Source organism: Papio anubis, chromosome 12 (assembly GCF_008728515.1).
Source record: "Papio anubis isolate 15944 chromosome 12, Panubis1.0, whole genome shotgun sequence".
NCBI lineage: Eukaryota > Metazoa > Chordata > Mammalia > Primates > Cercopithecidae > Papio > Papio anubis.
The window spans coordinates 111,445,879-111,469,339 of NC_044987.1; the positions used below are offsets into that span (position 1 = coordinate 111,445,879).

Consider the following 23,461-nt stretch of genomic DNA (forward strand, 5'->3'; position numbering starts at 1 on the left):
CCCTTTCCCCAGTAGGTAAGGTTTGCATGAAGCACATCTTTGGGCCCTCCCAGCCCCCTTGGCAGCGAGCAGGCAGCGGCAGGCGCTGTCAGTGGGGCGGAGGTGTTGCAATTACGGTGTGTAGGGGGCTGGGGGAGGACTGAGCAGACAGAAATGTGGAGTGTATGGCTTGCGAGCTGGCCTGTGGGGGTGGTGGCAGCAGAGCTGCGGGGTGGGATGGGAGGTGTGGATCTGGGTGGTTTGCCCCAAGACCCTCACCTTCCTATTGCCAAGGGGAAGGAGGCCACCCCTGACCTCCCTGGGATGGCATAGTAGGGGATGGTAGCCTCTGGGGACTGGTTTGCCAGGGCTGAGGGCACAGGGTGACATTCAGGACCCTGGCATGGTTCGGTCTTGGCAGGCAGACTTCTCAGCCCCCTACCTGCTCGCCTGGCCAGTGAGAAATGAAACAGTTTCTGTGCCCCAGTGCCATGGACAGCTCCAGTGACTCTGATGAGGCTGTTAGCTGTGCTAATTCCTTTGTGGGTAGCCCCAGGGTAGGGTGGCCCTGGAAAGGAATGTGGTTGGTAGGCCCAGCCCTGCCCAGCCTCCTGAGCTTGGCCCGCTGCTGTGGTCAGGAGCATAGTAGCTGGGCCAGGGCGAGGGAGGCCTGGCCTAAGCTGAGATGGGCCCTCCAGGCAAGGCCAGCATTACCTCAGTCCTTGGAAATGAGTCGCTCTGCTTGGGGGAATGGCTTAGCCCCTAGGTGGTGCCAAGGACAGGAGGACAGCAGCCATTCCTGCGCAGGAGCGCACCAAGGCCCCCGGAGCCTGGGCTGTGGGGCAGGGTTCCAAGTTCTGCTCTCAGCCTGCTGCTGACCTCGGTGTGGCCTGGGGCAGCTGTCTATACCCTTCCTCATCTTCCTCCTTCAAATGAGCATTTGTGACACAGTGGCTCAGAGCCTCCTTCCCACTTGGATATTCTCCTGTTTTTTTGTTTTTTTGTTTTTTGTTTTTTAAGAGACAGGGTCTTGCTCTGTCACCCAGCCTGGAGTGCTGTGGTGCAATCATAGCTCACTGCACTCACTGCACTCACTGCAGCCTCGAATTCCTGGGCTCAAGTGATCCTCCCATCCCAGCCTCCCAAGCAGTTGGGACTACAGGCATGCCCTGCCATGCCCAGCTAATTTCCTCCCATCATGGCCCTGGGTAGCCAGGTGTGTCTGCATTGAGGAGCAGTGCCAGGGCCCCTTCTTGGACCCTCCATTTCCTCCTCCCCTGGGAGTCAGGGGGCGAAGTGAGATAATGACTGGAAGTTCCCAGTACCAGGTCTTCTGGCAGCTAGTTGGGCTCTCAGTGAGCAATGGCTGGTACTACTGCCCTTATCTCCCTTATATTTACATTATCATCAGTCTTATTGTGGAGTTGCCTTCTCAGAGCCTGATGGGGGCTCCCTGGAAAAGGCAGTCTGACTCGTGTCCTGGGCTGGCATCCTGGCCCCCAGTCTGCTCAAGAATCAGAAGGTCAGACTGGGCCAGCCAGAGGAGTCGGGGCAGGCAGGTAGGGTCCCTGACATCTCTCCTGTGGGGCCTCTGCAGCTTGGCGGAGCTGCCGGCTCCCATCTGCAGAGGGGCGGCCCAGCTCTCTGCAAGTTGGCTGGGAGACCTCAGAATGAGGAGCGCATGTTCTCCAAACATCTTGCTCACAGCAGATGGCAGCCACAACTGCCTTTCTCTCTGCAGTTCCGGTGCACTTCCCTTTCCTTTGCTCACCCCCCTGCTAACTTTGCTTTCTGCTTTTGGAGATAGGGAGGCAGCCTGCAAGCCTCCAGAGCCACTTCTGATTGTGGGTGAAGCTTGGTGCATGTAGCACGGACAGTTTCCAAAGGAAAGGAAACCTCGTACCCCACCTGCTTCCCTGGGGCAGCTCACTCTTGCCCTGCTTCCCACATGCCATCTCTGAGTCTCTTTGGCCAAATGTGCTGGCAGCTTGATCTGAGGGGAGCAAGGGAGCTGGGCTGGGGGCCTTGTCTGACATTTCTTGAGCAGCTGCTAGGCACCAGGCATGGTGCTGGGTGCCAAGGACACAGAGATACAGAGTGTAGCCCTACCCTCCTGGAGCTCCCAGCCCAGCCGGGAGCCCGGAATGGAGGGGGCACTGATTAGGTCTGCACTTGGGGGTTGGTGGGCCCTGGCAGCTTCACAGAGGAGGTTGTGTTTAGGCTGACCTTTGGAACACTGAGGAGTTCCCAGGGGAGCAAGATTGGAAAAGGCCTTTTGGGCAAACAGAATAGACTGTGCAAGGGCACAGAGGCCTGCGGACCGCCTGCACGCTCAACTGTGGTGTGCAGCAGAGCAGAGAAAGTGGGACGTGCTGTGCACCCTCGGCAAGACAGGACCTCCTCTGGCTGCCTATGGGTGGAGGCCAATCTGAAGCTGAAGCCCTGGATGGGAGCCACTGGGGGCACAGCCCTTTCTCAGCTGGGGGGAATTCTGCCCTGAATTTGGGGCCAGCAGACGCAGCAGCCCCCGCTGGTAGAATAGAACTGGACCGTCCTTCCCTCCTGGCTGGCCTGCAGCCACTGGCCAGAAGTCTGGTGTTGGCCTTACTGCCCTGGGGCTAAGGCCAGGGCGTCACAGATCAGCCAGGTGAGCATGGCCTGGGAGAGTGTGTGGGCCAGACCGCCATGGCACTGCCTCTCCTGCTGCGACCTGCCCTGGCTCCACCCCACACCCACAGGTGGCACTAAGCTGAGCACCCACGTATCCAGACCCTCTTCTGTGCCAAATCCTCTCTCAGTGGTCCCGCGTGGGCCTCATCCCATTTAACCTTCACAAAGGCCATGTGCAGTGGGCATTCCTGGCCCTGAGGTCCTTTGACTTGCTCCAAGTCACCCAGCCAAAGCGTGGCCCAGCAGAGACTCCAGGCCCAGGTCCGTCTCACCCCTTGAAGACTCATGCCTTGCCTGTTCTTCCCTGCGGCTGCCTCTGTCACCTTACAGTCGGGCCCCTCCGGGGAGTACAGTGGAGGGAAGGCCGAAGCATTCATCCTGGAAGACCCTCCAAATACTGTGGGCAAAGTGCTGGGGACACCAGTGGCAGCTGTGGGCAGGGCCACCCGAATGCCACCCCATAGGGCAGCGGGCCTGCAGCATGGAGGCCCTCTGTGTTTGCTTTTCCCAGCCCTGCATTTGCTGTGCTGCTCACACCTGGCTGACTGTTTGCCCAAGGATTTCTCCCCTGGAAGGTGGGTGGGGCTGGGGAGGGTGGCAGGCAGGTGGCCAGCTGCCTCTGGGCACCCAGCTTTTCTGCAGACCCACAGTGCCTGCGAATGCCACGCCACCCTGCATCCCCAAGGCTGCCCCAGCAGTGCCTGGCCTCGCCTGCGCAGAGCATGTGACTTGGCAGCACCCGGGCCTGGCATGCCTGGCGTGCCAGGGCAGCGGCAGCAGCAGCTGGACTGTCAGTAAGGAGCTGGAGAGGGCCCCAGAGCCCTCCTGTTGGGGCACTGGTCCTGGGTCGTGGGGGTGAGGGGATGCATCAATGAGACTTTTGTATGACAGGAGGCAGAGGAGCACGTGATTGAATCTAGGAGTATTTATGGACACATCTGCGCCTTTCTTTTCTGCAGCAGCCTGTCTGCAGGCCCTCACCCTTCTTCCTAGCAAGGAGAGCCTGTCTTGATTCAACCGGTCCCTGCCCTGACCTCTTCACCCTCTTTCTGATGAGTCAGCCCCAGGAACTTGAACTTGGACTTCTCCAGCCTCTGGGCTGGCCCTGGAGGCAGAAGCCCTGGACCTGCCTCCCCAACACCTGCCCTCCTGAGGGTGTGGCCTGCAAGCGTCCTCTCCTGTCAGACTCAGCTCATGGTCAGTGACTCCTTGAGGCTGTGGTCGTGGTCCTCAGGCCAAGGGGAACAGATTAGATAATCAGCTGCTGATGGATCTGGCATCCTAGGGAAGGGGGAGCCCTTTCTGTCCCACAGCTGGGACCCCAAAGAGGGACTTGCATTAGCCAGGCAAGGAGCCGGGTGCCTCCCTCCCTGGAGTCCCGCACAACCCCTTCCTTCTGTTGCTGCTGTGGGGATCTGCCTAGGGAGAGCTGGCCCAGTATACCCACCTGGGACACACCCAGAGAGTGCCAGCCTGAACGACACTGCCAATAGTCCGATCCTCAGGCCTTTCACTCTGCACCTCCCTGCTCCTCCAGCAGTAATAACGAGACCCCCTGCATGTCAGTCACATGTGGCCCCAGGCCAGACACTTGGCCTCCTCACAGTGAGCGATACCGGGAGGCTGGTGTTCTTGCAATCCCACTGGCCGCTGAGGAAATCTGATTTGTGTCACACTTTCTCCAACATCGCTCAGATGTTGTTCATCCCCTTTTTCCAGGAATTGGGGCTCAAAGAGGTTGTGACTTGCCCACACCTCTTGAGTGGCCAGGCCCCAGTTCCAACCTGGATTCTCTGACACCAAGCCCCATGTGTTTCCCACTGTGCCCTGCAGTAAACAGAAGTGCTAATACAGAAGCATGTTAATACATAATTAATCCCACCTCCATCCCTTGGGCCTTTTCTCTCTCAGACGCCCTGAGCACTGCCCAGATGTGATCTCATGTGTCCTGCCAAGGCCCCAGAAGAGGGGAGAGGAGGCTGGGCTCCGAGGGGCCATGGGGACTAGGAGCTAGCCGCTCCGCTGCCAGGCCCAGCCCCACCACATGCCCGCTGCCTGCCTCGCCCTCTGCTCTGGGTAGGGAAGCTGCCGAGGCTTGGGCACATCTCAGGTACCTGCTGTCTTCCTCTGGTCTCCTGGATTATACGAACCCGGAGGAGGAAAGAAGCCGGGCTTCGATGAGACCCCATGTGGTGGGGATGTGTGCACGCGGGAGCCCAAGGCTCTGCTTAAAGGGAAGGAGTATTGCTGAGGCTTTTTCTAGTGCTTTCCTCTAAGGAACCCTTAGTGTATCTTGTTTGTTCTCACATTCGAGGGAAGCTGGCAAAGGGCAGTTCTGTGTCACAGGGAAGGGCGGATGAGGACCCTGAGAACCTGCCCTTTACCAAGTCTCATCCCCGAGCCTGCTGAGGTCACACAGCAGCAGTCAGTGGGGAGTTAGGTTTTCTTGTTTTGTTTTTAGAGACGGAGTTTTGCTCTGTCACCCAGGCTTCAATGTAGTTGTGCGATCACAGCTCACTGCAGCCTGGAACTCTGTAGCTCAAGTGATCCTCCTGCCTCAGCCTCTGAGTAGCTAGGACTACAGGCATGTGCCACCATGCCCAGATAGTTTTTTTTTTTTTTTTTTTTTTTAATAAAGACAGGTTCCCCGTATGTTGCCCAAACTAGTCTCAAACTCCTGACCTCAAGTAATCCTCCTGCCTCAGCCTCCTGAGTAGCTGGGACTTAAGCACCACCACATCTGGCTGAATTTAAAAAAATTTTTTTGTGTGTGGAAATGGGTTCTTACTAGTTGCCCAGGCTGGTTTCAAACTCCTGGCCTCGGTGATCCTCTAGCCTCGGCCTCCCAAAACATTGGGATTACAGGTATGAGTCACTATACCTAGACCATGTTAGGTTCTCTCTCTCTCTCTCTCTCACTCTGATAATTACAAGCTGAACATGTTAGGTTTTGAACTTAGTTCTGACAGATTTCAAAAGTGGGGATCGTCAAAGCGCTGGGCCATGGTGTGGAAATTCCTGGCCTGTCTACCTCCCAGGTGTTGTCAGGGCCCAGAAGAAAGTGAGTGAGAAAGATGATAGCACCTTAAGGCTCCGAGTCTTCTGTGGGGTTATATTCCTGAGGCAGAGGCTGCAGACCCTTATAAATTGAGCATTGTGGGGTGGAGAGAAAAGTGGATCCTAGGGAAATTAGAGATCATCTGGTCAACCCCCTCATCTTCCAGATGAAGACACTGAGTCTCTTAGAAGAGAAGTCATTTCCCCAGGTCCTTCCCCTTCTCACTTACAGCCAGGCCGTGGCTGAGGCGCCCTCCGGGCCCCCCGTTGGGAGAGGGCTTGAGTCTCCAGGCTGCATCCTGAGAATGTGGCTTTCTGTGCTCTTTCCTGGAGGTGCCCTCTCCCTCCCACAGGATGCTGTACGGAGGTGGACGCAAGTCACACTTGCCCGGATGCACAGGGTGGTGGAGGGGAGCCAGGCTTGTCAACGCTGGGGAGCCCTGCAGTAGCAGGACCACTCACTGCATTACCACAGGCGAATCACCCCACAGCCCCTTCCTGCCACAGTGGCCTCATCAGTAAAATGAAGATGCCACATTTCCTCCCTGCCTCGCCCACAGCGTGGTCGTTGGTAGCCAGTGAAGTCGCATATGTGGGCAGTTCAGGATAGGGCTTTGGATCCCAGGCATGGCCAGCAGATGGTGTGGAAAGAGGCCAGGGCTGGGAGTCAGGAGCCCTGGGTTCTGGGTGCAGCTCTGCCTTGGCTCCTATAATCTCCTATTTCTGTCCTTCTCAGGCTGTGCTCAGAAATGGTTTCTGTTTCAGGCAGCAGGGATGTGATGAGCTCCCCCAACCTGCCAAACCTTTACTCAGTGCAGGGAACCTGGCAAGGAAGAAAACAGGCGAGACCCCTCCCATGAGAAGCCATACTCTGGTGAAGGGAGCCAGACAGTAAACACATTAACCAGAATTTTAGATGGTGAGAAGTGCTGATGGGAAAACAGAGTCCTATGATGGGGGCGCTTGGGGTACCTGAGATTTGGCAGGCAGGTCCTAGGAGGGGATGTTTGAGCTAGGAGCTGAATGGAGGGGGCCAGCCACGCAGAGCTCTGGGGGTGGGGGTGGGGCTGGGGTTCTGTCCAGGCTAGAGGAGGAGTGAGGACAAAGGCGTTCGGCACGCCTGGCCTGTTGTAAGAACAGAGAGAAGGCCAGCGTGCCTGGGAGGTGGGTGAGGGCAGGCTGAGGCCAGGCCACAGGGCTGGCAGGCCAGTGTGAGAGGGAGAGGGCTTTCTAAGTATGATGAATAGCGTCGAATGACTGGAAATGGTGGGTGGGTGGATGGAGGATGGAGGAATGGATGGATGGATGGATGGATGGATGGATGGATGGATGGATGGATGGATTGATGGATGAATGGATTGTAGGCGCAGCTATAGGGTGATCCCTTTTCTCCCCGTCATAAGCGTCATAGCCAACACTCCTATAACAAAAGGCAGGTTAACAAGAGGAAAGCATAACAAATGTGTTTATTCAAAGTTTTACATGACATGGGAGCCTTCAGAATGAAGACCCAAAGACCCAGGGAAAACTCCATTTTTACACTTAAGTTTGAGGCGGAATGGACAGCCAGGAAGAGCTGTGATGGGACGAAAGGAGTAAGACACCATGGGAGCAGACTGAGTGGGGAACCCAGCAAGGCCTGCTCTCAGATTCTTCTTGGCCTCTGTGTGCTGCATTCCTCCCTTCAGGGCATGCGGCAGGATTCCGAGTGGGGGTCTTATGATCTCCTATCAAACAAAGTAGGTCAGAGGATTTCTTTTTTTTTTTTTTTTTTTTGAGTTGGAGTCTCACTCTGTCACCCAGGCTAGAGTGCAGTGGTGTGATCTCGGCTCACAGCAACCTCCACCTCCCGGGTTCAAGCGATTCTCCTGCGTCAGCCTCCCAAGTAGCTGGGATTACAGGCGTGTGCCACCATGCCCAGCTAATTTTTTATATTTTTGTTGGAGACGGGGTTTCACCATGTTGGCCAGGCTGGTCTTGAACTCCTGACCTCAGGTGATCTGCCTGCCTCGGCCTCTCAAAGTGCTGGGATTACAGGCGTGAGCCACCGTGCCCAGCCGGAGAATTTCTTTATGGCCAACTCTTACACAGAAAGGCAGGGAAAGGCTAATACTTTTAGGTTTTGTGGGTGGCTTTAAGGGAAAGGAGTTCTGGTTTCTGTGAGCTGCCTTGGAAAGAGGAATTCTAGTTTCTATGGCTTGCCTCTGGGGAGAGTGAGGGGTGGGGAAGAGAATTCTAGCTTCTATGGTTTGTGTCAGGAGAGTGAGGGATAGACAGGAAGGCAGGAGAAGGTCAGAGGAAAGCTTTGCTTCTGAGGCTGTTTGTGAGGCCTTCACTTTGGGGTACCATTTTCTGAGCCCCAACACATGGTTGGAAGAGTGGGTGACTGGCATGCAGAGACCCTCTCTCCATTCCCTTCCTATAGTAGGTTGAATTAGCTCTGAGAGCTCCTCTGCGGAGTCCTATTCATGGTCGGGGCTAGATGGCAGGAAGAGCGGGGAGCTGAATGTTCAGGAGAATGCCTCAAATCCCCTCAAGCGCATGATTGGGGACCCTCGGCGGTGGGGGCAGAGGCAACTGACTGCCCCTGAGTGGGACTCCTGGACTGGTGTCCTGACCTGCCGTGCCCGGGCTCGCCTGAGCTCGAGTCTGGGCTGAGCTGAGACTGCGGGGAGGGGGAGGACACAGACTTCACCTGTGTTCACAGAGCCCAGCGCCGACTCCTGGAGCTGTTGCTCTGAGGTTGGGGTGGGCAGCCCCAGGCCTCCGTTCTCAAGGCGTTCTTCTGGGATCGGGTGCCCCCTCTGCCTGCCCAATTGCACAGGCCAGACAGCTGGGGTTGTCTTTGACAGTGCCAGTGTTACAGTGGGCAGTAAACATCCTTAATACCCGCCCTGTCTGTCCCCATTTTGTCTGCTGAATCTCCATCTGGGCCACCCACTTCTCTTCACCCTCGCGCCCACCTTGGCTTGTTCCCAGGCTCAGAACCCAGGGCCTGGCCCTGCCAGCCTGCCTGCCTCGGCCTCCTCTCGCTGGCCTGGCCCTGGCCTTGGCTCCATCCTCCAGGCCTCCACTGTCCTCACATCTGGGCCCTGCTGCCAAGGGTATCCTCCAGTGCGCCAGTGCGTGTTCTCCGCCGCCCTCTCCTGTGGTCGCTTCCCTCTTCTAGTCCTTCCGAAACAGCTCCAGCTCCGAGCTCTGCAGGCAGCCTCCCCATCTGAGCACGCATCAGAGGATTTTTCTTTGTTATATGTGAAGGTTCACTTGAAGTTTCTTTCCTCCTGGACTGCAGCTCCATAAGGGCTGGCACCGTGTCGGTTTTTATTTGTCACCATCCACCCAATCCCTGACACGTAGTAGGCACTCTGGTGATTTGTGGATGGATAGAGAATGGCTGCATGCACTAGTTTGACTTTAACCAGATTTCAAATGTGTTCACACCACCCAGGGCCCACCCCCAGAGCTGTTTCCAGCCTTTTCTACTCTGAGAGCCTGCCCCTGCCCTAAGCCAGGGAGCCTGGAACCAAACCCTGGCCATCTGTGGGTGTTGGTGTCCTCACACCTGCTGGGGCCAGTACCACCTCCTGTCCTTGCTCCTGGGCCAGCCCAGCCTGGGGTTTGAGGCCTGGGCCTGGCTGGGACCGCTAGAGGAGGGAAGGGCTCACTCAGAAGCGTGCTACCAAATGGAAGAATGAAATTGTCAAGGACTCATCTGAGAACTGCAGAACAGCCTCACAGGGCCGCTTTCGAAGCAGAGTACACCCCAGGGAGGCTGCCAGGATAGTGACGAGTTTGGAAACCAGGCTGAATCAAGAATCGAGGACAACCATAGGACTGAGAAGTTGGGGGCGGGGAAGGGACTTGGGATCAAATGGCTTTGGAGCCTTCACCCTTGAGCTGGGCTCCAGACGGGGGTGGGCATGGAGGAGAATGAATAGCAGCAGGTCTCAGGCTGAACCAGTGGTCCTGGGTGCCATGTCTCTTTCGGGTCTCTTGGGCTGGCCAGGGCTCTGCTCCTAGGGACCTGGTATCTGCACCCTGCCCATGAACATGTCGAGGTGCAAGTTGGGGGAAGCTCTAGGTTTGGAAGCCATCTCCCCTCAGTGTTGGGGTTTTATCTCCTGGCCGAGGGCCCTGCTTGTGATTGGGGGTGGGCTCTAACCTGCAAGGATTTTCTGGTCAGGCAGGCTCTGTCTAAAACAGGCGGGGGGTGCACCCAGGAGGCCTCAGAGCCCATGATTCTAGGTCACCTCCTGCAACATCCAGAGACAGGAGTGGTATTTATAGCAGCCGGCGGCCACTGAGGGTGGAGGAGTCAGCATGAGCTGTGACGCAGGCTGACCCCGCTGAGGTCCCCTAGCTCTCGCTGACTCCCTTACCGCCACCCCCACCCCAGAGTCTTCCTAGGACTGGGCCTGCCGAGGAAGCAGGCATTGTCACATTGCGTCCCCAAACCCTGGAGGAGACGAGGTGCCACTTTCTGCCTGGCAGGAGCCTTGGCCTCTGCCGATCTCACCAGGACCTTGTCTGGCTTGACAACCCCAGCTGGGCATCCCATTAGCACCGCTGGTCTCTCTCAGACATTGCCGTCAGCTCCTTCTTAGAAAGGTTCATGCCTTGGAGTTACAGCAGCTTCACTGACCTCCCCTGGGCCAGTAGGCATTAGCGGGAGCCTGCCTCCTCCCCACTGCGGATGGTTAAGGGGGCCGAGGGCACCAGCCCCTGGTTGACTGGGATGAAGCCCTGCACTCCCACCACCTTTCTGCCATGTCCTCGTTAAGTGGGAGTGGAGTGCCACTGGGGCCAGAGGGGCTGTGCCGAACATGTGGCCCCAGCTCCACCTCCCACCACACCCTGAGCAGGTCGGGAAGCAGAGGCCACAGAAGTGACAGTGTGACAAGCCTGGGGCCCCAAGCTCCTGAGGGTGAGTCCCTTGGGAAGGAAAGTGATGCCAAACTCCGGGGTTAGAGGTCGAGCAGATGAGTCCTTACCTACCCAGAACAGAGTGGGTCCATGGCCCTGCTCAGGCATGCGCAGGCAGAGGCTGGCACTTTTCAGGGGTCTGATGGGGTTGCCTTCATCGCAGAGGCCTGTGCTCCCCTCCCCTTTCGAGTCTCCATGTTGCCCAGAGCCTCCTGGCTTACTCCCCCACAGGCCGGGAGAGAGGCAGGTGGAGGCCAGGGTCTTCTTGGGACCTACAGTGTAACGGAGGAGGCGAGGCAGGCACAACAGAAACATGCAGGAAAGTGGGTCACAGGCTTACCTGGTCATTTGTGGGCTGGTTTGCCAGGGCTGGGGCTGAAGGCCAGCTGGGACAGACACCCAAGCAGGCCTCAGAGGCTGTGGAGGCCATGTCGGGGAGAAGTGCCCGAAGCAAACGGGGCTATCTGGAGAGGAGGAAATGCCTGGGCACGGGGTGCACTCAGTGGCTGAGCAGGTGGAAAGACAGGAGCTGAGAGTGGGCGTGCCTGGCTGGCAGGGACAGAGTCAGATGAGGTGGATGGTGTGGGTGCTTACAGCACAGCTGGGCAGGGCAGGGTAGGGGTGCGGTTGGTGTAGAACTTTATAGCTAATGGTTGGGAGTTTTAATTTTATTTAAAGGGCATTTAGGAGTCATAATATGCTCTTGAGAAGGGAATTTATGTATGTACATATGTATGTATTTATTTATTTATTTTATCATTTTGAGGCTGAGTCTTGCTCTGTTGCCCAGGCTAGAGTGCAGTGATGCAATCTCTGCTCACTGCAACCTCTGCCTCCCTGGTTCAAGCGATTCTCCTGCTTTAGCCTCCCAAGTAACTAGGACTACAGGTGCCCCCTACCATACCTGGCTAGGTTTTGTGTTTTTAGTAGAGATGCAGTTTCGCCATGTTGGCCAGGCTGGTCTTGATCTTCTGGCCTCAAGTCGTCCGTCTGCTTAGGCCTCCCAAAATGTTAGGATTACAGGCGTGAGCCACTGCGCCCGGCTTGGGGGTTGATTTAATTAAAGCTGTATGTCACCAATCACCTCCTCTGAGCTGGAGCCTGCTCTCAACACTTTACAACTTTTATTTATTTATTTATTTATTTATTTATTTATTTATTTATTTGAGACGGAGTCTTGCTCTGTTGCCCAGCCTCCAGTGCAGTGGTGTGATCTCGGCTTACTGCAAGCTCCGCCTCCCGGGTTCACGCCATTCTCCTGCCTCAGCCTCCCGAGTAGCTGGGACTACAGGTGCCCACCACCATGCCTGGCTAATTTTTTTTTATATTTTTAGTAGTTGGGGTTTCACCGTGTTAGCCAGGATGGTCTTGATCTCCTGACCTCGTGATCCACCCACCTCGGCCTCCCAAAGTGCTGGGATTACAGGCGTGAGCCACCGCGCCCGGCTTAACACTTTACAACTTTTAACTCACTTTGTCCTCCCAGCCACCCCAAGAGGGAGGCACTGTCATCATCCTCATCCTATTTTATAGACAAGGAGAGGGCTGCATTGTGTATCGAAGGTCATAACTCTGTTGCCGTTTGAGTAAATCAAGGCACTGAGACCAAAGCCGGGTCCAGTCCTGTCCTCCACCCAGCAGCAGGGGGCCTTCTGAGCCCCTGCCCTTTACTGGAGGCCTTGTGCTTGGGTCCAGTTTTGCCCTGGCTGGGGTGATGGGAGGGAATAGGAAGGTCTCAAGGACAGAATTGTCAGCTCTAGGCCCAGGTGTCTAAGCTTCTGGGTCAGTGACTTTTTTCTGTGGCCCCTTTTGCCCTCCTGTCTTAGGCGAGGGGAGGAGATGCTGTGATCATTGTGTGAGCTCAGATACCTGTATGGAGCCCCCAGACTCTCTCCTTGGCCATTCTGCAAGTAAAACTCTAAAAGTCAAGGCTAGAATGGACCTGAGAGCACATCCTGTTCAGTGGCTTTCAAACTTTTTTTTTTTTTTTTTTTTTTTGACACAGTGTCAAAAGCTCTGAGCTACTTTGGGAGGCTGAGGTGGGCTGGAGTCCAATGGCGCGATCTTGGCTCACTGCAACCTCCGCCTCCCAGGTTCAAGCAATTCTCCTGCCACAGCCTTCCAAGTAGCTGGGATTACAGGCGTGCACCACCATGCCCGGCTAATTTTTTGTAGAGATGGGGTTTCACCATGTTGACCAGGCTGGTCTCGAACTCCTGACCTCAGGTGATCTACCCACCTTGGCCTCCCAAAGTGCTGGGATTACAGGCGTGAGCCACCGCGCCTGGCCTTCAGACATTTTTAAGCACTGAAATTGTTTTGTTCAAACACAATGTTACAAGGAACCCCAATATGTATAGCCGCTGAAAGCTGCTCTGATTGACATTGCCTGCAAGCCTGCTGAAGCCCGCCCACTATGGCCATCTCCCCTCATCTGGGGTCCCTGAGGGCTTCCGGAAACCCACTGAAGAGCCCTGAGATCCCCCTCATTGAGCACAGAAGGAGAGGAGGGTGACAGAGGGAGGGGACAGGGCCAGAGCCTGTGTGCCATTGGTGGCAGCAGATGCCACCTCCCTCTCCAGCCTTCATGGGGGCAGGGGATGTTGGCCCTTCCTGTCACATACTAGAGCTCTGCAGACCTCCTCCCCTGGGGAAAGAGCTCCTGTTACAAAGTCACTTGATCCATGCTTGCTTCTGAGATGCCCGGGAAACAGTCGAAGGGAAACCCAATAGCCCAAGTGGCCAACCTGTGCCCTAGATGGCCATGCAGCTTAAGGAGGTGGCCCATGAAGCGTCCCCACCTTTGAGCAGCATGCACCCACTCCAGCCAGACCCCGAGGGCCAACCCACAGCCTGAGGAAAGGAGGCGGCAGGACCAGGGCTCAGGGTAGGCTGGGCAAGGGGGCGGGGGCCCCAAGAGTGGAGGTGTCAGGTTAGGTGTGCCCACTTAGCATATCATTAACAGCTTCGTTAGGGGGCCCCCTAATGAAGTGGAAGGTGCTAATTCTTCACTGAGGCATTGCCAGCACCCAGACGGAGTCTCCTCTCTAGGAAGCTCTGAGAGGAAGCTCTGAGAAGCCAGAGCACTGGGATTCGTGCTGGGAGCTGATGAACTGCCTGGCAGGGCGGCCATCTGGGGAGTGAGCTCCCAGCAAGTGGCTCCTAGGAGAGGGGGTGTCTCTCGGGGGAGGAGCAGAGGGTGGGGCCAGTGGAAAGCTGGAAGGGCAGATGGGCTTAAAACGATGGGGGACCTCTACCTCTCAGGGCATCCTGTGTCTGAGCTGGGAAGGGGCCTGCAACGAGACACCCTGAAACTCAGACATGCAAGCAGATAGATGCGGGGCATCCTGGCAGGATCTCAGGCTTTGGAGTGTTCTAGAGTCTTGTGGCCTTGGGTGAGAGCTCTGTGGTTCAAGCTGGTCCAGGGGTGTTGAGTCCCCTCTCCCTGGGTGGTTATGGATTAAAGGAGGCAATGCCAGTACGGCTGTGCTGGCTCCTAGGAGATGGAGCCCTCCCTGCCCAAGAAGGCAGGTCAGAGGATTACGCAGGCTGGAAGGGTGAGGGCAGGTGTGGGTCAGACTGCTCACCTGTCTGTTTGGGAGGGTTGACTTAGATTGCAGAGAGTTGAGAGTTATTGCCCCTGCCATGCAAGGTGAAGAAAAGGTTCTGCGCACATTGGGGAGAGATAGTTACTGAATCACAGTAATGGCAGCTCCTGTTTTCTAAGAGCTGAGCACTTTATGTGCATTATTTCATTGACTCCTCATGACTCAGTCCCTATGAAGTGAGTACCTTCATTATTCCATCTTACAGATGAGGAGACTGACGCTTAGAGAAGTGGCAGTCATAGACAACTAGAAGTGATGGAAGTAAGATTCAAATCCAGGGCTGCCCCGCTCCGAGGCCAGAAGGCAGCCCTTGGTCGGCTCATTGGATGGCCACACCCTCCAAGTCGATGCCTTTGAGAGTCACATTCCCGGGAGAGTGGGGTAAAGACGTGTTAGGGCATGAGGGGACTGAGAAGACCACGGGGGCAGGTAGAAAGGACGCAAACCACGGACACCCTTCCCCACAGACAGGCAGGAGAAAACAGCCTGGTGCCACCCATTGTGGGGTGGTGTCAGCCTTTGTGTGAGGGCTTGGAGAACCAGGCTGCCCGGCCGCAGCCATCCCAGAGGCCAGCAGAGCCTGTCTGGGCCTCTCCAGAGGGGACACGGACGTATGGGATGTGGGCTTGTTCCGAGTTTCAGAAAAATGAATAATCTCCAAGGAAGAATCTAGAAGCCAGACCTGGCCTGGCCAGAGCCTGGGGGACTCCTTTCACTATTGGAAAACATCGTCGGAGCCCAGGACTGAGTGGGCTCTGGTAGGAATCCCCCTGGGAGGAGAGGTCAGAGGGAGGCTGGGGGCAGGAGGAGGGCCCAGCCTGGCCACCAGGGAAGGGTCCTGCTGCCCTCCTGGCCCTCACTCCCCGCTCCCCAGCAGCCAGCCATCCTTCCAAAACAACCAGCAGGAAACGAAAGGCCCCAATTGATTCCCAGGGAGTTGGCTGGTGTCAGTAGCAGGGCTGGTGGCAGATGGCAAATTCTGCTCATTGTAGACAAGTAGAAAATAATTAGCGTGAGAACGAGTAGCTGGAGCCTTGGTAATAAATGGAGCCCTGGTGAAGCCTTCTGGGGAGAGGCCTGGAGCACAGGCTCTGCAACCTCAGGCCTGGCTCTGCCGCTGAAGAGCTGAGTGGCCTTGGGCAAGTTACTTAGCCTTTCTGGGCCTCCATTTCTTCATCCATAATACAGGGCATAAGAGGTTGTTAACAGATTACATTGAAAGAGGTAATCCTTGTGAACTGCTTGTTAAAGTAGCCGGCGTGTAGTAAATGCTATATAAGAGTTGTTTTTAAGTAAACACGATTGAATAATTGTTAGAACTATTTCTGGGTCCAGCCCAGGATGACATTGCCCCCAAGTCGTTGGGACTTCTCTTTCCATCCTCCTCCCTGAACTCTGTGCCCAGCTCCCTGACTGCTGTTTTATAGGGAGGGGTCTCTGGCCAAGAGGCATGACGAGGGCACAGAGAGAACACAGCAGGTCGACCTGGCTTCAGAGCCTGACTCAGCCACTCACTCACTAGGTCTTTAAACTCTTGGAGCCTCAGTTTCCCCATCCACGACATGCAAACAGCTAGACCCACCCCTGGAGTTGAGTGAGGATGGTTATGTGGCTGGCACATGGCGAGGGGTGGAGGAGGTGCCTCCCCTGGTCCTTCCAGGCCATCCTGGAGGAGAGTGGGAAAGGCGTTTGTTAGCCTAAGACCCTGGGCGGCGGGTAGGAGGGGACAAATGTCAGTGGCCTCCCACTCCTGCCCCCGGCTGCACCAGGCACACTGTTTTCATCCCTAGGCCTGGGCGTGTGAGGACCTATCTCACGCTGAAATCTGGCCCCAGCCCTGGGCAGGCTCCGCTCTGCCTTCTGCTCCTGCACAGCTGACGTGTGAAAAGCGACAGCTTTCAGGCCCCTAACTTGGGTTGCACACACCCGGGTACAGGCTGGTGGCGCATGCGGCCCCCAGCCCACATGTGCTTTCTCTCCATCGTCTCCGTTGTCACCTTCCCCCTCCTGTGCTTTCAAAGGCCAGCCACTCGGCCACTGGGAAGAAGGGGAAGCTACTGCAGCCCCGGGAGCCCAGGGTGGGACCTGTGGGTCCTTCTGTGTCTGTGTTTGTGAAAGTAAGGAGTCAGACTGACAGGTGGAGAGGGTTTTTTTTTTTTTCTTGCAAGTAATTCAAGGAGGCTGCTTGAAATCCCAGCTCTGCGATGTCCTCGTGGAGGGATCTTCAGGCAAACCATTTTGCCTCTCTGAGCCTTGGTTTCTTCATCTGTAAAGCTGGGGTAATACCCTGCAGCCTGATGAGGCTGGAGTTGGATGACACATAGTGTTTCTAGCGCCGTGCTCTCTCCTGACTCCGAAGCCTGCTCCGTGGAGTTCCTCTGGGCTCAGTTTTCCTCATCTGCAGAACAGGTCCCTTGCTGTCCCACATGATTGTGAGTCTGAAGCCAGATGAAGACCCAGAGAACTCCTCAGTCTGTAAGAAGAGGTTTAGAGCCAGCTTTTGAGTTCAGAAACAGGCGCTAAGGTGAATCCTGCTTCTCAGAAGCAGCATGCAGAGGTTAAGACCTGGGTTCTGGGCCTAGGCTGTGTGGCTGTGGGCAAGTCACTTCAGCTCATCTGTCAAATAAGAGGAAGGGTAGTACCTACCTCACAGAGCTGTTATGAGGACTAGGTGAGTTCATGTTTGTAAAGGGCATAGACGTGCGCCAAGACCTTGTAGGCAATTTGTAAATGTTAGGAGAACCGAAGCACCCGACTTATAGGTGGCTGAGATCATTCTGTCCCTGTCACCACCCAGGATCCTGGAGCCTACAGTTTCGCCAGTGCAGAGAGGTTAACTCGCTCCCATAGTCCTGCAGCCGCAGAGTGAACAGCTGGAATCTCACCACCGCCAAAGCCTGTGCTAAAGAGAGCAGGACCTGTCTGCCAGCCCAGCGCGGCCAGACAGCGACCTGCTGGTGAGCCTGCCCTAGCTGGGGTGGAGCCTCTGAACACAACGCCTCTGCTGGGGGACGGGTCACCAGTGTCCTGCGGGGGCCACCGGGGGACCCAGCCTCACTGTGCTAAGTCCCCCAGACCAGATAAGCTCCTGCCCAACAAGGCACATTCAGAATCAGATGACCACAAGAGGATAGCAGGCAGCAGGCATCAGTTCCTCTCAACTATTTTGGACCACCTTCCAATTTCAAAGCCCTTTCACGTAGAAATCCCATTCATCATGGAAATGGGAGTCCTGGGCTCTCCGTTCAGGACACCAAGGGTCAAAAAACCCTGCAGAGCGAAAAAGAGCCCTTACAGACTTGCCAGTTTCCGCATTTACTTTGGCAACCAGGAAGTGTGGCGTCCAGTGCTAGCTTTACATATAGCAACTGTGGGGGCCGTTATGTCTCACACGTGTGCAAGGGACTCATCCTCCCGGCCCTCTATTTTGATTTACTGGGGCCTAGAGGGGTTGGGACTTTCTGTCCTGGGGACACTGCTCTTGGTCCAGCACTAGGCAGCCCTAGGATGTGGCTGGATCTGGTCCCCATCACCAGCCCCAGGAGGCAGGAGTAAAATGGAGGCCCGGGGAAGGTGGCTCTCTGGATCTGTCTGAGAGTCTCCTCTCTGTCACCACAGCTGCTGCAGAGCAACAGGGACTCCACCGCTGGAGGCAGGAGAGCCAGTCACAGGTGACTGAAGTAGGCACATGGCTGATGCCTCCCTGCAGATTTATCTCCAGTGAGGGAGCTCCTGCAGATTTTGCTGGCTTCTGGGAGGTTAGGCATCTCCAAGAGCGTGAAAGAGAGGATCTCAGCCCAGGCTCCCTGGGATGACAGGCTGCTAATGCTGTTGTCAATGAGGAGTTTGAGTGGGGGATGTAGTGAGGTAGAAGGGAGCAGGCTGGCGTGGGGGCTCAGGCTGTGTGTCCAGCACCTGGCAGTGACGCTGCAGGGATGGATATCATGGGAAGAGCTGGGGCCTCTGTGTTCTTTCTGAACCTCAGGTTCCTCTCCCATTTTAAAAGGGGACAGTGGGACTGTTCTGAGACTCCTTTTAACTCTGACCTTTGTTAAGTGTGGGCTTTGGATGGCAGCAGGAATGACCTGCACCTCCTGCCTGCCTGTCCTCTTGATCCTAGGATGGTGTCAGGCAGTCTCTGCATGTCAATCTCATTCTTCAGTAGTAATAGTAATGGCAGTGGCAGCATTTGCTGAGCAGTTACCAGATGACAGGTGCTGTTTGAAGTGTTGACTGATTTAACCCTCCTGATAATTCGGAGGTAGGTACTCTTCTTATCCCTGGTTTAGAAGTGAGGAGACTGAAGCACAGAGAGGTTAAGTACCTTGTCCAAGGTCACACAGCCAGTAAGTGGCAGAGCCAAGACTCAGACGCAGCCTGTTTTAGAGTGCAGGGTCTTAACCACCCGTTGCACACTCTGTGGAATGAGAGCGACACTGCGACCCTGTGTTACTGCTGTGAGGACTGAAGGCAGTTAGTCTAGGACTTGGGACACAGAAGGTGCTCAGCTAATGTCAGATGGATCCCTATGGCTGGACCAAGAGCTGGGGTTCCCAAGCTCATTGTCCAGTTCCCTGTGGACACTCCAGAGGGCTGAGCCAGCACCTTCTTCCCACCCCTCACCCCCCTGGGAGCTCTTGGAGCCCCATCTGCTGGGAGCCCGGCTGCCAAGGGACTCTGCTCCCTAAAATCTGCTCCCAGAGCCAAGCCCACAGGGTGCCTTAGGACGAGGGGCCGAGACCCAGCCTGGGGTGCTTTTACCAGCAGCACCGGAGCACTCACGGTGGGGGCAGGCTCTTCCGGCAGGGCTTCTGTTTGCTGACTCCAGCCCTTTCTGACCAGCTGGGCACCAGCAGCACCTTCCAGACCCCAGCACGCAGTCACAGGTCACATCACAGGAGGTCCCCACAAAGCCCTTCAGGTGTCTGCTAATGCAACGGCAGCCATCAGCAGATCCTTGGGGTGTGCAGGGCCTGTGCAGGGTCCTGTAGTGACGTCATCCCAGCCCGTTCTGACCACAGCCTTGAGAGGGGTGTTGTTAGCCCCATTTTACAAGAGAAGAAACTGAGGTCCCGGAACAGTTCATTTAGCTAGAGGAGGGGGAGAGGGTTCTCCCTGAGCTGTCAGGGAAGGCACTGGGGTGGGAGCCCAGCCTGGCAGTCAGGAAGGGAGGGACATTTCCCCAGAAGGGAAGGGTGTGAGCTCAGAGGGGGAAGGAGCCACTGTCTCAGCCCTTGTGACTGGGAGGGGAGCTGTGCTGAGGAGGCCATGGGGTGGGGCTGAGGCGCTTGAGCCAGGCATTGCAGCTGGCACCCAGAGGTGTGGCGATGGATGCTGTGAGACCCTGGCCCCAGAGACTGTTTGTTGAGCTGGGCAGCAAGGAGTCAGCAGGTTAACGGTAACACAGTGTAACCAGGGCCGCACTGGGGGAAGGGGTCTGGGGTTCCCATAAGGGAGTAGCCATTCCTCCAGGAGGAATGCATGGGGCCTGTCAGGGAGGGCTTCAAAGAGGAGGTGACTTTTAACTGACCTAGAGAGATGAGTTGGATTTCACCCATCAGAACTGGAGTAAGCAAAGCATGGACTATTCCAGTGATGTGTTTCTGGGGAGCAGCACGTTTGGGGGGTGTTGAGAAAGGAGGATGTGGCAGTGTAAGAAGGTGCTGGAGAGCCTTCCCAGCCAGAAGGACTTGTCAGCTAAGGGTGGGCTCTGTGCTGGCATCTGTCTGCACTGGGATCCCTTTCTGCCCAGGGGAGAAGGGAATGCATGGATTCAGAGAGGGCGAGGCATGTGCCTGAGGTTGCACTGCCTGTCAGTGGAAGGGTAACGGAAGCCTTTAGCTGTCGCCCCAAGGACTTGGACTTTGTCCTGCAGGCCATGGGGAGCCAGGAAGGTTTTTAAAGTAGGGGGCAGCATGTGCATTTTTAAAAAGAGTTTGCATTTTCAGAAAGAGGAACTCCCAGAATGGTTAGTACTTAGTCCAGGGGCCTGAATCACCAGCAGGAAAATGGGGCTGTGTGGGTGGGGGAAGAACGAGGCTTCCTTGGGCTGCTTAAGTCATTCCATCCATGTGAGCGGGTTCCCGGCACCCCATTCACACTTGCCCGTGCTGGGGGTCCAACCAGAGGCAGGAGGAGCCCCCAGCAATGCCCCTGTGGCCCCTGCTGGAAGGTGTGCCGTGCCTACCCTGGAAGCCCCGCTGGTGTGGGATAGAAAGGGCAGGCAGCACCCGCCCCCGCCCCACTGTGGCTGTTAGAGGGGAGGACCCCGTGCCCCAGGGGAGGAGAGCCAGAAGAGGTGCTTTGTGGCAGCCCCAGACCAGGAAGTAGCCTCTGCCCTCCCCACTCCTGAGACATTTCCTCCAGATGAAATCACATCCCCAGCAGGGGAACAGGCCCTTATTGTGATGGGCCGGGGTCTCTAGAGAAAGGGCACCATTCAGGCCCTTAAAAATAGCAGCCCCAAGAGATGTATGAATTGACTTGGAGAGTGGTGCGGCCCACCCCCAAGCCCCATGCAGCACAGGCCCTGCCACCCCCACCCCAGACCTTGACTTGTTGGTGACCAGCTGGACATTCCACCAGCCCAGTGGGGAGGGGTGGCTGGTCCAGCAAAGGGTTCCCTGCACTCCCTCCGCCTTGCCCGCCCCAGCTCAGACAGTTAGGGCCTCTGCAGACCTTCTCTCATGCGATTCTTACCAGGACTTTTGGAGGTAGGGATAATCGACATTTTACAAATTGACATTTTACAGTTGAGGAAACTGAGGCACAACTAATAAGTCATGCAGTGGGTATGTGGTAGAGCCCGGGTTCAAAACCAGCGAGCCTGGCTCTTGCGTCCCAGCCCCTGTGCCTCGGATTCTATGGTGGTGGGCCAGCCACGGGTGCAGGCCTGTCACTGGGTACCCAGCAGGGTTGGCCCCATGAGCCCTGCCTCATGCTCTAGGTAGGCACTGGCATTGACCATGGCAGTTAGCCTAAGGCTGGTCACGCTGAGGTGGGGGCAGTGGTTACCACTGGTCATATCCCTCCAGCGTCTTGACGTCCTGCAGCTACCTCTGCAGGGCCCAGTGCCAGGTTCGGCTCACTCCTTCCAGCCTGAGAGCTGGGGCGAGCGGGCATGGTTCGGGCAGAGGAGGGGAGTGCAGAGTGAGTGTGAGCATGTTGGGTGGATGGTGTGTGATCTCGAGGAGTGTTAGCTGTCCTGGGCTCCATGGAGCCAAGGGTGGGAGTGAGAGGAGGGGCCTCCCAGGGTGACTGAGAGGGGCCATCCATGGGGTGGACCTGAGAAGGAGATATTCTGGGCTGCTGGCAGGGGCAGGCCTGGGGGCAGGCTGCGTAGAGCCAGACCCTAGCCCTCCAGCTAGCCCCTCTGGGACAGCACTGCCCCCTTCTCCACCGGTCTGGCCAGATCAGAGCAGGATGCAGAGCCACAGCACCTGCAGGGGCGTGCTGCTCCCCCATCTCTACATTCATTCCATTCCATTCCATTCATGTGAGGGGCTCCTGGGAGCCCCGACAGCCCCCTGAGCCCGACCCGGCACTGCGCCTCACCCTCTGAGCCACCTGGAGGTGGGGAGGAGGCGGCAAGACCAGCTGTTGGCAGCTCTGTTCTGCCCCAGCCCAACTGCCACCCGTGGTGCTCTGGCCCCCTCCTGTCCTATCATGTCCAACCCTAATCTGAAGCTGGTGCTGTCAGCCACATGACACAGGCACTGCTGAAGCCCCGGCCCCCTGCAGTCCACAGACCACCCCCCTTCCAAGCCCAGCCACCCCACCACCACGCTCCCTCACTCTCCACCCTTCTCCCCGCTTCCCAGAAGCTGAGCTCCGACTCCTCCTTGGAGAGAGAGTGGGATGATGTCACTTCCTGAGGGTGGGGGGAGGAGTAGGCACGACCCCGGCAGGCTAGCCCGCCAGCCCGCGCCAGGCCACAGCTCGCCAAGTGACTGCACCGGGGATAGGGAGGCGGGCCGGGCGGACATGCGGGCTGGCCACCCGGCCCCACGCCCTCTCGCCCACCCTGAGGGCTATGCCCACTGGCCAAGGGAGACTTGGCTGCTTTCTCCCCGAATGATGCCGGGCTCCTCGGACACACATTTTTCCCGGAGCCGCCACTGGGGAGAGGAGGATCTGCCGCCTGCCCCGGACCAGGTGCCATGTAAGCCTCTACTGGCCTCAGGGGGCAGCTGCCCACCAACTTGGTCCCCAGCCCCCTGCAGCAAGGCTCCCTCTCCACAGTTTAGTGTAGGGCTACCCTAAATTCCTTTAGGGGTATCTCTGGGGACCTAACTCCCTCTTGGGTCGCCTCCCACCCGTGCTGCCTCCTTTCTGTTCGGGGTGCTGAGGAGTGGGGGCCCTGAGTTCCTGGGCACTCTTTCCTGAGCTTGCTCGAGGCTGATTTGAATTCAGCTACTTCAGAGAGTTGGAAATCCAGCTGTAAAAGCTGCATGGCTCAGGGTGGGCTTGGGAGGTATGGTTGCCGGGAGGGTTGTTACCCCAAAAGGCTCACCCCATCCTTCTAGCAGTGTGGGGTGGAAGGTGTCCCAAGCCCTACTCCTGACCCTGCACCTCAGCCGTGCCCTTCCCTTCCTGGAGGCATAGCTGTGGTGGGGACTTCTGTCTGATGGGTTCACAACCAACTCATAGAGCATGCTCTTGGCTTCTAGCAAAGCAGGAAACCGAAGCCCTCATTCAAGAAATGCTTACTGAGCACCTGCTCTATGCCAGGCACTCCTCACCCTCCATGTTTGTCAGTCCCAGCTGCCAGCTATACAGGGTCCCTTGCCCCCACCTTCCCAAGGCTGTCAGCTTTCCTCCTTCACTGCCAGGCTTTGTGCTATTGGATGGGCTTGTTCTTGGTCTGGGAAGCCCCTCCCTTGACTCCAAGGGCAGTGTGCACTGGGCCAGGTCTAAAGATTATAGGGTTTGAGGGCTGGGCTGAGGGTCCCACTGATCCCATGAAGGAGGAAAAAGGGGGTCTTTAATAGAGCTAAACAGTGACTGTTGGGGTAACCCCAGGTAGAAACCAATCCCTAGGGGCTAGTGCCAGTCTCGGGGGACAGGAGAGACCCCAGAGGGAAGGCTGAAGTCTGTGTCCTGCTGCTAAGGTCCTTTGTGTTGGCTCCTGCCCGGAGATGGGTCAGCACTTCCAGTGGCCAGCTCCAAAAATGCCTGTGCTTCTGGCCACACCAGGGACTGGTCCCATGGCCCAGGAATGCAGT

The 23,461-nt window shown here is 56.7% G+C and overlaps 1 protein-coding gene and 1 long non-coding RNA gene across 5 annotated transcripts in view; one reads left to right on the forward strand and one right to left on the reverse strand.

Annotated features, from left to right (window-relative positions):
• DAGLA (diacylglycerol lipase alpha) overlaps positions 1 to 23,461 on the forward strand; it is a 67,214-nt gene that overhangs the window by 16,352 nt on the left and 27,401 nt on the right. Inside the window, exon 2 of one of the 4 annotated variants that reach the window (XM_009185874.3) lies at positions 3,609 to 3,846. The exons of 1 other annotated variant lie outside the window; for it this stretch is intronic. In XM_009185874.3, coding sequence (XP_009184138.1) covers positions 3,702 to 3,846 — 145 coding nt within the window. In that variant the 5' untranslated portion in view covers positions 3,609 to 3,701. 2 more of the 4 variants (XM_009185872.4, XM_009185871.4) reach the window with 2 other exon arrangements.
• On the reverse strand, positions 16,385 to 19,114 carry LOC108581892. Its single transcript, XR_002516960.2, has 2 exons — positions 19,020 to 19,114; positions 16,385 to 18,517 (listed from the first exon to the last, which is right to left on the reverse strand). It is a non-coding gene; the product is annotated as an uncharacterized LOC108581892 (long non-coding RNA).